The 14844-nt window shown below is 42.4% G+C and overlaps 1 protein-coding gene across 15 annotated transcripts in view; it reads right to left on the reverse strand.

Moving 5' to 3' along the window:
• Window positions 1-14844, reverse strand: part of Dync2i1 (dynein 2 intermediate chain 1) — a 56425-nt gene that overhangs the window by 13396 nt on the left and 28185 nt on the right. For all 15 annotated transcript variants that reach the window (NM_001433999.1, NM_001433997.1, NM_001433996.1 and 12 more), the window contains 5 exon segments: window positions 4164-4326; window positions 5266-5438; window positions 8763-8892; window positions 13651-13739; window positions 14535-14646. In NM_001433999.1, coding sequence (NP_001420928.1) covers window positions 4164-4326; window positions 5266-5438; window positions 8763-8892; window positions 13651-13739; window positions 14535-14646 — 667 coding nt within the window.

The raw sequence follows: 14844 nt of genomic DNA on the forward strand, positions 1-14844 counted from the left end.
CACTGTACTCATCTGTGGATCCAACAGCCATGACTAGAAGTATGTGGAAGAATGACTGTCCTGTGCTGTGCATTAACGGACTTTTCCTGTCACTGTTCCCTCAACCCTGGGACAACAGGTACTACACATCACATACACAGAGATGACATCAACTGAAAGGCAGCATGCCTGAGTTATAGAAAGTGCTGTATCACTTTCTAGAAAGTAAGCATCTGAAGTGAGAGGAGGCCACACCAGTCTCCTGCCAAAATCATGTATGGTTTAGGAATTTAGAGCTTTGAAAACATGCTAGATTCATATGAATTAGCAGTTGGAAAATGCCATGTTTTAAAAGGTATCCTTTGGGCCATGTGACAGTTAGTGTTAACTGTCCACAATATCTACTATCACCTCAGAGTCTCAATAAGGATGACCTAGGTCAGGCTGACCTGGTGGGGGCTGTCTTGATTACAAGCCTGAAGACCCAGCCTGAAGAAAGTGGGTACCATCCGCTGGGCTTTAGGAGAGATCAGACTAAGCTGTGGCCTGCTCTCTTCTTCTGGCTGTGGATGTGATGTAACCGGTTTGCCACTGTAGCTTCCCTGCTACCGTGGCCTAGAACCTGGATTGTGAACCAAATAAGTATTTTCTTCTTTAAGATGTATTTCTTGGGGTACTGTATTACAGCAATAGTAAAGAAAACTTAGAGCCCAAGTCATATAACAAATTTTGCATGTTCTTTTCCTTGTTTGAAAAAAGATAGCTTTTATAATAGCATAAAAATCCATATGGTACCTATCATTGCAAATACTCTCCATAGCAATAGTATCTCCCCAAAAGGGCCAAAACTGGCTAGAACAGAAATAAAAAGCAGCTTGCTCTTTTTATGTGTAAAGCACAGATATAAATATAATACAAAGAAGAAACGTATCTGTGATGATAAAAGTGATTGGAGAGGTACTTAAGGAAGAGAATCACAGGATAGGAGAAACACTGGCAAAACCCTTACTTCATAAAAATCTTTTATCAATAACTCATTACCAGAAAACAAGAAATTTTAAATGGGACAAAGACCTTAACAGGTACTTTACCAAGAAGACACACAAATGGCATCTGAGCATACAGAAGACAAGTCTACTCCAAATGTCTCAAGGGACATGCAAGTCACAGCATAGGAGCCACTTCAACCAACTGGAATGACCCAACCCTACTCAGTGGACATGCTGTAGGCTGGGGAGGGTGCAGCAGGCGTCACTCATTGCCTGGACGCATGCAGATGTGTGGCCACTTCCTAAAGCAGCTGACACTTTTCCACTGAGCAATACAGGAATCTGGTTCTTCAGTTGACTTAGTGGCTTTACATGTTGCTCTGACAAAATATCTGATAAGAAAGAAAGGGTTAGGGTTGGGGATTTAGCTCAGTGGTAGAGCACTTGCCTAGCAAGCACAAGGCTCTGGGTTCAGTTCCCAGCTCCAAAAAAAAAAAAAGAAAGAAAGAAAGAAAGAAAGAAAGAAAGAAAGAAAGAAAGAAAGAAAGAAAGAAAGAGAGAGAGAGAGAGAGAAAGAAAGAAAGAAAGAAAGAAAGAAAGAAAGAAAGAAAGAAAGAAAGAAAGAAAGAAAGGGTTAATTTGGCACACATTCCCAGAAGCAAATCCATCTCATCAGGGAAGCCATGGCAGCAGGGACCTGTGATGGCTGCTGGATTACATGTGCAGTCAGGGAGCAGAGAAAGAGAGAGAGAGAGCGAGAGAGAGCGAGAGAGAGCGAGAGAGAGAGAGAAAGAGAGAGAGCGCAAGCACTGTTCTCTCATACACACAATGCGATAGAGGATATCATCTACAGTCTTCCCATCTCAACCAAGATAACCTCTCACAGAGAGGCCCAGAAGCTAACCTAATCTAATTGATCCCTACTCAGCATGCCTCCAGGATTACCTCAAAAGTAAGTCTACATACTGTCAAGTTGAAAATCAGTATTAGCCATTATATTTGCTATTTACCCAGAAGAGATAAAAACAAGTTCACACAAAAACCTGTACACAAAGCTATAATTTACTCTTTCAGTAAGTAAACTGAGAAGTTTATCTATAACATTTGTTTTTATTTTTTCTATTATTTTTATTTTAAGAATTTAAAAGAAAAACTTATTTGGCTGTTAGGCCACTAAAAACCATGATGAAAACTTACACGTTTACCCTTACCTGAAAAGGCTTATTCCACTTTTTTCCAAATATAGAACTTTCTACAAAGGGTACAAACTGTAGGGCAATGGAAAGTTCAGTGACAGTCAGGACAAGGAGGACGGAAAACAGATGCATGCTGAGACATATCACAATCAAACTGTTACACCTACAGCCAAACCTTTGGATGCAGTGAAATGGTGACCAGAAATGAGAATTTCAATGGGACATTCTTATATAAAAAGTAAGCCTGTGGTCTGCATACCAGACCTAAATGTAAACCCTAAAGAACAAAAGGTCAGGAAAGCATGGGGACAACCCAACTTCTGTGATGTTTAGTTCCTCATGACAGTGAAAGCATGATCATAGGAGAAGATATTGATAAGTCAAATTCCACCCAACTTAAAACTTTCTCCCTCTGGAGGGAAATTTTACAAAAAGGAATACAGAGTATGGTAAAATGACTGTAAAATATACCCAGGCGTATATAACACTTCAAAGCCTAATGAGCTGGAGATGTATTTCAGTCTGTAATGTGCTGGCCTGGCACACGCAAACCCCTGGGTCCAGTCCCTACCTAGCACTAGGACAATAAAATAAGATAAACTTGGCCAGGCACAGATCATGCCTATAATCTCACCACTTGAGAGGCTAAGAAATGAGCACTGCTGTAAGCCTAAGACAGCAAGGACTCCATAATAAAAAGTGAGCATACACTTAGACAGGCATACCCAACAAGAATATTTAGGCGACAAATGAGCATATGAACATAAACTTGGATCATTAGCTCTTCTCAGTGCAAGTTGAAACCACAAAATTAAAACTAAATGCTTACTGACACGGCCAGTTAACAACACTTGGTGGCCTCAATGCTGGTGAGGTACACGGTGTGCAACACAGCAGCAAGCAGCTGAGGGAGTGCCCGCTGCAACTCTCAGCAGTGAAAAGTCCCAAATGACATGTGTTCTCGTTCTCCCGCATCTGGACAGAGCAGACTGGGGACAGAATAATGACAGATAACAGATTGGTGGCCTGTGGTACCAGAGTGGCGGTGTGTGCTTTTCAGGTTCAACAGGACAGGGACAAGGCTGGGGAAAAGAGTGAATCAGAGAAGGTCCAAGCCTGATCTCTCAGCCAGCGGGACTTTAGCTCCTAAAGGACGAAGCCAGTCGATGAAGGCCATGGCCAAGGCCTTGCTATAGGCCAGACAGTAGCTCTGAGTGCAGCACCTGCCCGTGCAGTCAGCGTGGCTTAGACAAGCATTTCACCTTTCTCAACAACAGAATGGAGGGCTAGTATGAGAGTTATGGATATAAAACGCTTAGAGGAAGTCGTACGGGTGGAAAATGCTTGCTCTTTGTGTGTGTGTGTGTGTGTGTGTGTGTGTGTGTGTGTGTGTGTGTGTGTGTGTGTAATGTGTATGTGTGTTCCCAGAGGCAGACATCAGGTGTCTCCTTGATCATTCTCCATGTTTTGTTTTGTTGCTGTTGGTTTGTTTTGTTTGCTTTGTTTTGTTTTTTGAGACAAGGTCTCTTATTGGGCCTAGAACAGTGATTTTCACCTTCCTTATACTGTGGACCTTTAACACAGTTCCTCATGTTGTAGTGACCTCAGATCATAAATTTATTTTTGTTGCTACTTCATTAGTCAAATTTTGATACTGTTACAACTCGTGGTGTAAATATATGATTTATAGGATATCTGATATGTAACCCTTGTGAAAGAGTCAGTCAATCCCCAGAGTGGTCTCAACCCACAACCCACGAGCTAGCCAGTGAGCCTTTCTGATGCCCCCATAAGATTACAGGTGTAATGTATGTGTGTTCCCAGAGGCAGACATCAGGTGTCTCCTTGATCATTCTCCATGTTTTGTTTTGCAAATGCCTCTTTCATCCAGAGTCATATCTCTTCCTCTGGATAATCTAAATGAATAAAAGCAGAAAGCTAAATCTTCAGTCCTCAGATCTATCAAGGCTTTTCTAGAGGGCAGACAGACAACACTAACCAGTGGAGAATGTTGGGGTCCTGAAAGCCCAGAAACAGCTGCTCAGTCTCACGTAATGGTGTATCCTGGAGTCTTCTCTTAAGTCCCACACAACCACAGAGCCATGCACTGTTCCCGCAAACAGCAGAAATGCTTTTAAAGGGCTAAAGCAGCAGCAAGTGACCTGAAAAGTCAATCACAGAAGTTAATGTCTACAATCCACAGCAGACACAGTCACAGACACTAACTATGGACTGACACATGAAGGTCCTCACAGGATACCGTTAAGTAGAACACAGACTTGTACATATAAATAAAACTCAACTGCCCAAGTGTGGGTTTTTCACATGGACAACAGAATAAGAAAATCCATTCAGTAGGGATATGATCACAATAAGGCATCTAGTATCCATGTGGGTACAGACCATCAAGACAGTCCCTCCCAACCAAAAATGAAGTGACATGACGGGAGGATGCCAGTGGCCCTGACAGTAACAAGGCCAGAGTCACATGGACAGCAGAAGAATCTGAGTAAGTGACAAAGGCACTCAGTACAAACAATTTTAAGAACTTGTAATAGGTATGGTGGGCACTTCTACAAGCCCTGCACTCATGAGGGGGAGTGGGGGGAGCAGAAGTTCAAGGCCATCTTCAACTGCATAGAGAATCCAGTCTGGGTTACATGCTTCTTGTCAGAGGAAAAGAAGAAGAAATCACAAGAATATTAAGACATCTCAAAGTATCAGGCCCTCAATACCATGATCCAAACAGACTGGCCTTGAGGCTATCTTGACCTTACTTTTCTAGGGCCTACAGCTATGTTCATTTGCCAGTTTACAGGTGACAGAGAGCCTCCAGCATGATAATCCTGAGGTTTTCAGTCTGAAATAACCTGTTAAACCATGAATTCCTAGAGTCAGAACTAATGAGTTCTGTTACCCTTGTAGAGCCAAGACACTAGAAACAGGGCGCTGCTCATACACGCATTCTCTTACCTCTGTCCCTCTCTTTGGTATGCTCAATATCAGATACTACATGACTTATACATACACTCGTTCTGTTATCTCCATACCCTCTCTGCAGGACCCTCCTAGAAGCAAGCACAGACTCCTCCTCAATGTACCTTTGACTCACATATCAGAACCTTCTGGGGCCCTGAAGGCTGCCAAATATCCCACACACAGAGAAGGTGCCTGCTATCCAGAGACGGAGCAAAAGCCTTTTCAGGTAAGTCATGAACAGAGACCACGGTCTGCCTCTGAACTCGAGATGCATGCAAACAGGATACTTTCCGACCTGGAGAGAAGGAAAAACATATTTCACTATATCATTTAAAATATTTCACAATACCTACATAAACTCCGACTCAGTGAAGAAGAACACATGGTTCATTCAAAGCTGAGCAAATATCAGATCTGGGACATCACTGAGACAAAGTGCAGCACATCCATGGTTTCCCGCATCACTGTGCAGGTGAGGACGACTTTAATCTGCTGCCTCCTTCCCTTACTCTTGGGATTGCAGACGCATTACCACCATAATTTATCCAGTGCTACAGACTTAACTCCAGGTGTTATATATGCCAGGAAAGCACTAGATCCTCAACCTCCAAACCTCAGCTTTCAGTCTTCTACAGCCTAAACCTAAATTCTGTCCAGCATTGAGTATGTGGCTTGAGTAAAGGGAAATCCTTTACTGTGGGGCAGCATAGGCCAGGACAGCACACTTCCTCTCATGTAGCAGCTCCTCACCAAATGTGTGAGTCAGAAATTCAGCAGCACACTAGAAATGGCTTGAGGGGTCTTCTTGACACAGCATGCTACTAGGACATTATTCTTAGGAACCCTTACTCAGTTCTCTTTAAAATGGGCCTCAGAACTCCATGCAGAAAACTAATCCAAAATCAAGTATAGCATTCCAAGAATGAATTCTAAGACGTCTGTGGCAGAGCTGCTTTCCATACAGTTCTCATTAGCAGAATTGTTGTTGATAAACTAAAGAAATAGTAGATGGTAACTCCTAGTCTGGTGAGAATTTTGTAGTCAACCATGAAAGGGTTAACATGGCTAGAAAGTACTAGCTAAGTAAAACTACATCTGCTGACCCATTGCCCATGCTTACTGCTCCTGAGGATCAGAGTTGTCCTTCCACATCCCCTCACCCACTCACAGCCACACCCTCAGGACTACCTCCAAACAGCCTCAAGTTCTCCTCCAGAAAAGAGATGATGGTGGTTACATGTGCTTCTTCACTGCTCGTGGGCAAAACTCTGACACTAGTGTTACTGGATCTCTGCTGTGAGTGTGGGCATATGCACGTGGCCACAACAGGGAGAAGCAGGCACATGTGTCCAAGGCAGAGGACAATCTTATGGAGTTGGTTCTCTCCTTCCAGGTTTTACATGACCTGAACTACATCAATGTGATGACCCACTAAGACACCTCAGAGGCCTGTTTGTAGTTTTCAGTGACACCATTAAGGTTTCATATAGATATGTGTGTGTGTGTGTGTGTGTGTGTGTGTGTGTGTGTGTGTGTGTGTATTTTCCTCCTCCTCCTCCCTCCCTTTGTATGTCTTTGTATCTGTGTGCCTGTGCACGTGTGCTCATGTGCTATTTGTAGATATCAGAGGACAACATGCAGGAGTCAGTTTTCTCCTTCCCCTAAATATATTCCAGGGTAGTCAGTCTTAGCAGAAACTACCTTTACCAAATGAGTCATCTCACCAGCTCGACACTGACAAAGTTTATGACTGCTGTATTCTGCTCCCATTTTGAAAGTAGGGATTTCTAGAAACTCATGACATAACTGATGGCTAACAGGAGATCTGACCATCATTACCACTAACTTTGTCCCTCCCGGTCACCTTGATTGTGAGGTCCAAGGTAGACGTAGGTCTGGTACCTTCCTGGGAAATTTGCCAATGTTTCCTGGGTCACTTTCTCATCTCCTCATGGGGATGCTCATGCTGAGAGGCCTTCTGTCTTTGTTACTTGGAATTTAACCCTTTCTGCTACAGCCCACGCTTACACGATTAGCTAGCTTGTAGCCTACTGGGATACAAAGACGTTCCCAAAGTGAAGGACCTCTGTCTCACCTACGTGCTGCTGACTCCACCTCCTCCAGTGATGCCAGCATGCTTCAGATACCACAAATGAATGAGCAAACAGGCCACTGCTGGACCTCATCTCAACACATTCCAACAGTGACAGTGGCAGTGGCATGTCCCATGAAGGCTGAAAGCATCACTGGATCTGACCAGAGCCTGGGACCATAATACGAATGAAATTCTAACTGCACACAGTGGGGCTATCTGCCTCCTATGTTGAATCCCTCTCTTTTCCAAACTCACTCTCCTTCTTTTATCTCAATATTCATCTTACTGAGGCCCAGCAGGAAGTGAAGAAAAGGGCTCCTCTCCTTTTACATATACAAATCCTCCACGAACAGACATGCATTAGGTAGGGAAGACTCTAGGTACGAGCATAACTCCCATAATTCCATTCTGCCACCATCCCCTGTGCACACGCTCCTGAAAGCACCACTTCTTTCCCTCTGCCTCCTGAGTGTTAACAATGAACCCCAAGTACAGTGATTTACAGTTTTCTAAAGCATGAACAAAAAGATTCTGAAGAATGAGAAAACACAGCAATGCATTTAATGCTTAAAAGACAAAAAAGTATTTAAATCAACCTCAAAAGAGCAGGCAAGGCAAAAGAAATGTCTAGAGCCAGAGGCAGACAACAGCTGTCTGGCTTTACAGGTGCCAGAGCACGTGTTCCTCCCGTGTCCTGAAGGAAGGACCAGTGCTGGGCACCAAGCACTCCTGCAAGTCTTCCCACAGCCAGAGCCGTGAGTGCTCAGCTACCACACTGGTCTCATTCTTTCAAGACAAAGTTGCCCTCACCTAAAGATTTATCAAATGGACACAGGCATGTGAGCACACACTTATAATCTGGGGAAACCAAGGCAGGAGGCTCAAGAGTTCAAAGCCAGCCTAACAACTGAGACAGTGACCCAAATAAAACAGCCAGGCTGTGGTGGCACACGCCTTTGATCCTAGCACTTGGGAGACAGAGACCAGCAGATCTTCACGCAGTTGAGGCCAGCATGCTCTACAAAGCTAGTACCAGGACAGCCAGTGCTATACAGAGAGACTATGTCTTGAAAAACCAGAACTAAATAAATGAGATAAAAATTCAAATTTAACCTTGCAAATGAAGTTTGTTTAAACTAATTTAAATAGTCTGACATCAGGCTTTATTTACTTACTGTTTCCATAGCCCTGCATTACCTGAGGGACTGCCTGAGAAGAACTACAGGACTTAAAACAAACACAGACAATCTCAGTTTCCACTTACCAAATAACTTCACTAACCTAAATTGCTGTCAGGCCTCTTCTAATACACTTAAGAAATACCACAGACATATACACTTAAGAAATACCACAGACATATACACTTAAGAAATACCACAGACATATACACTTAAGAAAGAATCCTCACACTCCTTTGCAATTCTGCAGCCACGGAGTCCCATTACAACTATATAACATCAATGATCAGTATTCTAATGTAAACGTTTGTTTGACTAGAAACCGATATCAGAAAAGGCCTCTTACTCTGAAGAAACGGTAGGCTTGTGTTCAGTTGAGAGGAGCTGTCACTGATGTTCAGAGCTTTGTCTTGAGCCCTGGGAATCCAGCTGGGTCCAGCTGCCAAACGGTCCTCTTCAAGCAAAACAGCAACCACCTTTGAAAGACAAGTGAGCAGGGGATGGAGAGATGGTGCAGTAGTGAAGAGCATTCTCTTCCAGGGACCTGGGTTCAATTCCAGCTCCTATATGGTAGCTAGCACACAACTGCCTGTAACCCCAGTCCAGATCTCTTCTGGCCTCCGCAGGACCAGAATACACACATATGGTTCACATATATACAGCAGGCAACTCTCATACACATAAAATAAAAACTACATTTTTTAGAAAGAAAAACCACCCAGAGACAAGCCAAATTTCTTAAAATGCTAGCAGCATGCTATCCTTCCATTAAAAATTACCTTTTAATTCAAGGCCCATACCGAAATATAGTAAAAGCCATATACAGCAAACCAGCCGCTAACATTAAACTAAATGGAGAGAAATTTGAAGAAATCCCACTAAAATCAGGAACTAGACAAGGCTGCCCACTCTCTCCCTACTTATTCAATATAGTTCTTGAAGTTCTAGCCAGAGCAATCAGACAACAAAAGGAGATCAAGGGGATACAGATTGGAAAAGAAGTAGTCAAAATATCACTATTTGCAGATAATATGATAGTATATTTAAGTGATCCCAAAAGTTCCACCAGAGAACTACTAAAGCTGATAAACAACTTCAGCAAAGTGGCTGGGTATAAAATTAACTCAAATAAATCAGTAGCCTTCCTCTACACAAAAGAGAAACAAGCCGAGAAAGAAGTTAGGGAAATGACACCCTTCATAATAGTCCCAAATAATATAAAGTACCTCGGTGTGACTTTAACCAAGCAAGAGAAAGATCTGTACAATAAGAATTTCAAGCCCCTGAAGAAAGAAATTGAAGAAGTTCTCAGAAGATGGAAAGATCTCCCATGCTCATGGATTGGCAGGATTAATATAGTAAAAATGGCCATTTTACCAAAAGCGATCTACAGATTCAATGCAATCCCCATCAAAATACCAATCCAATTCTTCAAAGAGTTAGGCAGAACAATTTGCAAATTCATCTGGAATAACAAAAAACCCAGGATAGCTAAAACTATCCTCAACAATAAAAGGACTTCAGGGGGAATCACTATCCCTGAACTCAAGCAGTATTACAGAGCAATAGTGATAAAAACTGCATGGTATTGGTACAGAGACAGACAGATAGACCAGTGGAATAGAATTGAAGACCCAGAAATGAACCCACACACCTATGGTCACTTGACTTTTGACAAAGGAGCCAAAACCATCCAATGGAAAAAAAGATAGCATTTTCAGCAAATGGTGCTGGTTCAACTGGAGGTCAGCATGTAGAAGAATGCAGATCGATCCATGCTTATCACCCTGTACAAAGCTTAAGTCCAAGTGGATCAAGGACCTCCACATCAAACCAGATACACTCAAACTAATAGAAGAAAAAGTAGGGAAGCATCTTGAACACATGGGCACTTGAAAAAAATTTCCTGAACAAAACACCAATGGCTTATGCTCTAAGATCAAGAATCGACAAATGGGATCTCATAAAACTGCAACGCTTCTGTAAGGCAAAGGACACTGTTGTTAGGACAAAACGGCAACCAACAGATTGGGAAAAGATCTTTACCAATCCTACAACAGATAGAGGCCTTATATCCAAAATATACAAAGAACTCAAGAAGTTAGACCACAGGGAGACAAATAACTCTATTAAAAAATGGGATTCAGAGCTAAACAAAGAATTCACAGCTGAGGAATGCCTAATGGCTGAGAAACACCTAAAGAAATGTTCAACATCTTTCGTCATAAGGGAAATGTAAATCAAAACAACCCTGAGATTTCACCTCACACCAGGTGACAGCAAATGCTGGCGAGGATGTGGAGAAAGAGAAACACTCCTCCATTGTTGGTGGGATTGCAAACTGGTACAACCATTCTGGAAATCAGTCTGGAGGTTCCTCAGAAAATTGGACATTGAACTACCTGAGGACCCAGCTATCCCTCTCTTGGGCATATACCCACAAGATGCCCCAACACATAACCAAGAGACGTGCTCCACTATGTTCATAGCAGCCTTATTTATAATAGCCAGAAGCTGGAAAGAACCCAGATGCCCTTCAACAGAGGAATGAATACAGAAAATGTGGTACATCTACACAATGGAATACTGCTCAGCTATCAAAAACAATGACTTTATGAAATTCATAGTCAAATGGAGGGAACTGGAAAATATCATCCTGAGTGAGGTAACCTAATCACAGAAAAGCACACATGGTATGCACTCATTGATAAGTGGCTATTAGCCCAAATGCTTGAATTACCCTAGATGCACAGAACACATGAAACTCAAGACGGATGATCAAAATGTGAATGCTTCACTCCTTCTTTAAAAGGGGAACAAGAATACCCTTGGCAGGGAATAGGGAGGCAAAGATTAAAACAGAGGCAGAAGGAACACCCATTCAGAGCCTGCCCCACATGTGGCCCATATATACACAGCCATCCAATTAGACAAGATGGATGAAGCAAAGAAGTACAGACCGACAGGAGCCGGATGTAGATCGCTCCTGAGAGACACAGCCAGAGTACAGCAAATACAGAGGCGAATGCCAGCAGCAAACCACTGAACTGAGAACAGGACCCCCGTTGAAGCAATCAGAGAAAAGGCTGGAAGAGCTTAAAGGGGCTTGTGACCCCATATGAACAACAATGCCAAGCAACCAGAGCTTCCAGGGACTAATCCAAAGACTATACATGGACTGACCCTGGACTCTGACCTCATAGGTAGCAATGAATATCCTAGTAAGAGCACCAGTGGAAGGGGAAGCCCTTGGTCCTGCCAAGACTGAACCCCCAGTGAACGTGATTGTTGGGGGGAGGGCGTTAATGGGGGGAAGATGGGGAGGGGAACACCCATAAAGAAGGGAGGGGGAGGGGTTAGGGGGACGTTGGCCCGGAAACCGGGAAAGGGAATAACATTCGAAAATAAGAAATACTCAAGTTAATACAAAAAAAAAAATTACCTTTTGCAGATTGCATTTCTTTTTTTTTTTTTTTTTTTTTTTTTTTTGGTTCTTTTTTTTGGAGCTGGGGACCGAACCCAGGGCCTTGTGCTTCCTAGGCAAGCGCTCTACCACTGAGCTAAATCCCCAACCCCGCAGACTGCATTTCTACAAATAGCTTGGCTCCACCACACTATAACTTTTTAAATATATATATATATCTTTGCATAGTAATAGCAAACTAATGTCACAGTATGCCATTATCTCATATTACATGTTGTTTCCTTCACTAAATACAATTAAAATTTTAGAGGAGGAGGCAGCGTGGACATCTAACACCCTCAAGCAAACAAGGTGCTAAGGAGAAACAGGCGACAGTCACGCACCGACCCTAAGTCAGCATTAAATATCTGCAATGGCTCTAACTAGATCATCTCTAGGACACACAGACACTTAAGAGACACTTAAGCAGAAATGGTGCAAGGAAGCAGGAGATACGACTCAAGGACTGGCAGGATTGCATTTGGGTTGGACAGGGACATGCCGTGCACAGAAGCCATGAGAGCAGGGCTGCAGCAGGCTCCCATACTCGTCCCTGTCACTGCCTGGTGTCCAGCTCAGCTCCCTTTTCACTGCACTGCACTGAGGATTCTCTTCTTACTAGTTCCAAGAACTTTATACTAAAACAGGATCTAATGATAATAACAAATATGCCAAGCCTAATCCTATTTCTAAATCACACACTCCTGTATATCTGTGACACTGGGGCAAACAAAGTAACTGGCAGATAGTCATAACAGTCTGATAAACAGGCTTGATCCACATCAGTCTGTCAAGGTTTAACATCATTAGCCTGTTTATGTCTGTCCATATTTAAATTCTAAGTTTATATGAAAAGTTTGAGACAACACAGAGATTACAAATCAACTTCACATCTTTATTAGAAATTACCAGTGTTACTAGGTCACACCTATGTTAAAGAACTTTGTGATTGTGGAGAGTTGTAATATTACAAGTCCAAAAACAAATAATCTTAGGCTGTCTTTTGGCCTCCTGAAAGCCTTTCTGCTTGTCCTTATGACTAAGAGTGTTATCAGGCAGTGTCTGTGGCCTCCGGGACAGACTTTCTCACATTGATGTAGCCCTCCTACCTACTGTTCTCACAACGTATCTGAAAAGTGCTTTGATTTAAGATTCTCTCTTGATCTGTAACTAAAAACTTAGTGGAAATGTTTACCATGTTGAAACATGGTATTTAGGGTAACCTAAATTCATGTGCCCAGGCCAAAGTCACTCATATTTGGCTTTTAAGACACTTTTTTTTACATCAACAAAAGATATTTTTCTTTTAAAAATTTATACTGAAATATAGAATGAAAGTTATGATGATTAGGGTGAGTTCCACAATAGCCAGGTAAATTATGAAGAGAGAGTGAATGCGAAGTCAGGTGAGGCGAGGTCTGCCGTGGTCCATGGAGCCTCGCAGTTGTGTCCTTTGACATTTTCCATAGCCAGTTGTTTATTACTTATAAACACTGTACAGGTCTACACTTGCTTCACCAGCTCAACACACTTGGCTTAAGAGTTTATTATGATCTTCAGCTGTAGGAAATTAGAAAACCCAAAACCACACAATTTTCAATGATCTATATTTACCTAGTGTCACTGTACATAAAAGCATTTAATGAACGTATTACTGATCATCTGAAAGCAAATAATACTTGAGAAAAAAGAACTAATTTTAGGCCACACGGACAATACAATGAGCCCTGAGCACTAATAACTAGAAGAGGACACACAACACAGAAAGCACCTGGCATGCTGCCCGGAGAAAGTTAGACAACCTCGGAGTGTCAATCTTCGGTACAACTGTGACATCAGAGAAGTCCTTTTCTTCGCTACCTGAAATACAGGTTTATTAAGTCAATGAAGTCAACTCCAAAACAGTTAAGCTTTTCAAATCCCAGCATTAACACCACAGACACAGAGAACCCAGAAGAAAAGTCAGAGCACTGCATCTGCCCTCTCCTGTGACCGTTTCCCAGTTTCACACTGTTCTACAGTGAGTTCAGAAGCTGAATCCTCTCCAACTGTCATGAGGAATGCAGCGAGATGAACCAGTGTGTTTGGTGAGTTCAAGGTTACAGGTCAATCTGCAACCCTCATGGCTGGGGTGCCTGCAGTAGAGGAACCAGCCCTGGAGCTTTCTGACGGTGAGGCCATTCCTTGCCATATAAAGACAATTCCTTTAAAAAAACAAAACAGGTAACAGTTCTATGTGAGCAGCTGCAGATGCCTGTGTCTTAGAGACTGCTGAACTGCATGGACAGAACACATATTCAAACTGCACTTAAAAATGAAAACACACTGATGAGAGTAAACTGTGCCTGCCTCAGAGCAGAGTCTGTCCTGCAGCTGTACGGTGAGGTCAGATGGTGAGTATTTGGAGTACAGTATCTGCCCCATTGCATGACAAATCCTGCTCAGGGGTCAGAGCAGGGTTCAGGCCGTGCTCTGTAATTCAATAGCTCTGATCTCATTCATGAGCTAATTTGCTTTTTCAAAGGAATATTGAAAGGGACTTCCACGGCCATATACTAATGACCTCATCAAAGAGAACACAGGGGTAAAAGTAGTTACATAAGAACAATACAAATCAAAACATACTGTAAACAGAGTAGACACTCAACCAGTTACCTCCAGATACGACAGTGCCTTCTCCTGGGTGTTGGGTCCATACTTCCCTGGTTTCTATATCTTCAGTCTGAATGTCTCTCTCAACATTATCTTCATTATACTGAACATATGCCTTAGAGACAAAAGTAGCTAAGAATTAACATCTGTTTCAATTTCAGATCAATTTGCCATTACTGAAAATAAAAGCAACTATAGTTTTAAAACGCTAATAACATTTTAAAACTTAAAGTATCCTTGGTGTTGGAATAGGTTAACCTGTGGGGGACTTTCAAACACTAACTGATGTGGGAAAATCCTGCCTAAAATCAGT

Source organism: Rattus norvegicus, chromosome 6 (genome assembly GCF_021556685.1).
Source record: "Rattus norvegicus strain SHRSP/BbbUtx chromosome 6, alternate assembly SHRSP_T2T, whole genome shotgun sequence".
NCBI classification, from domain to species: domain Eukaryota; kingdom Metazoa; phylum Chordata; class Mammalia; order Rodentia; family Muridae; genus Rattus; species Rattus norvegicus.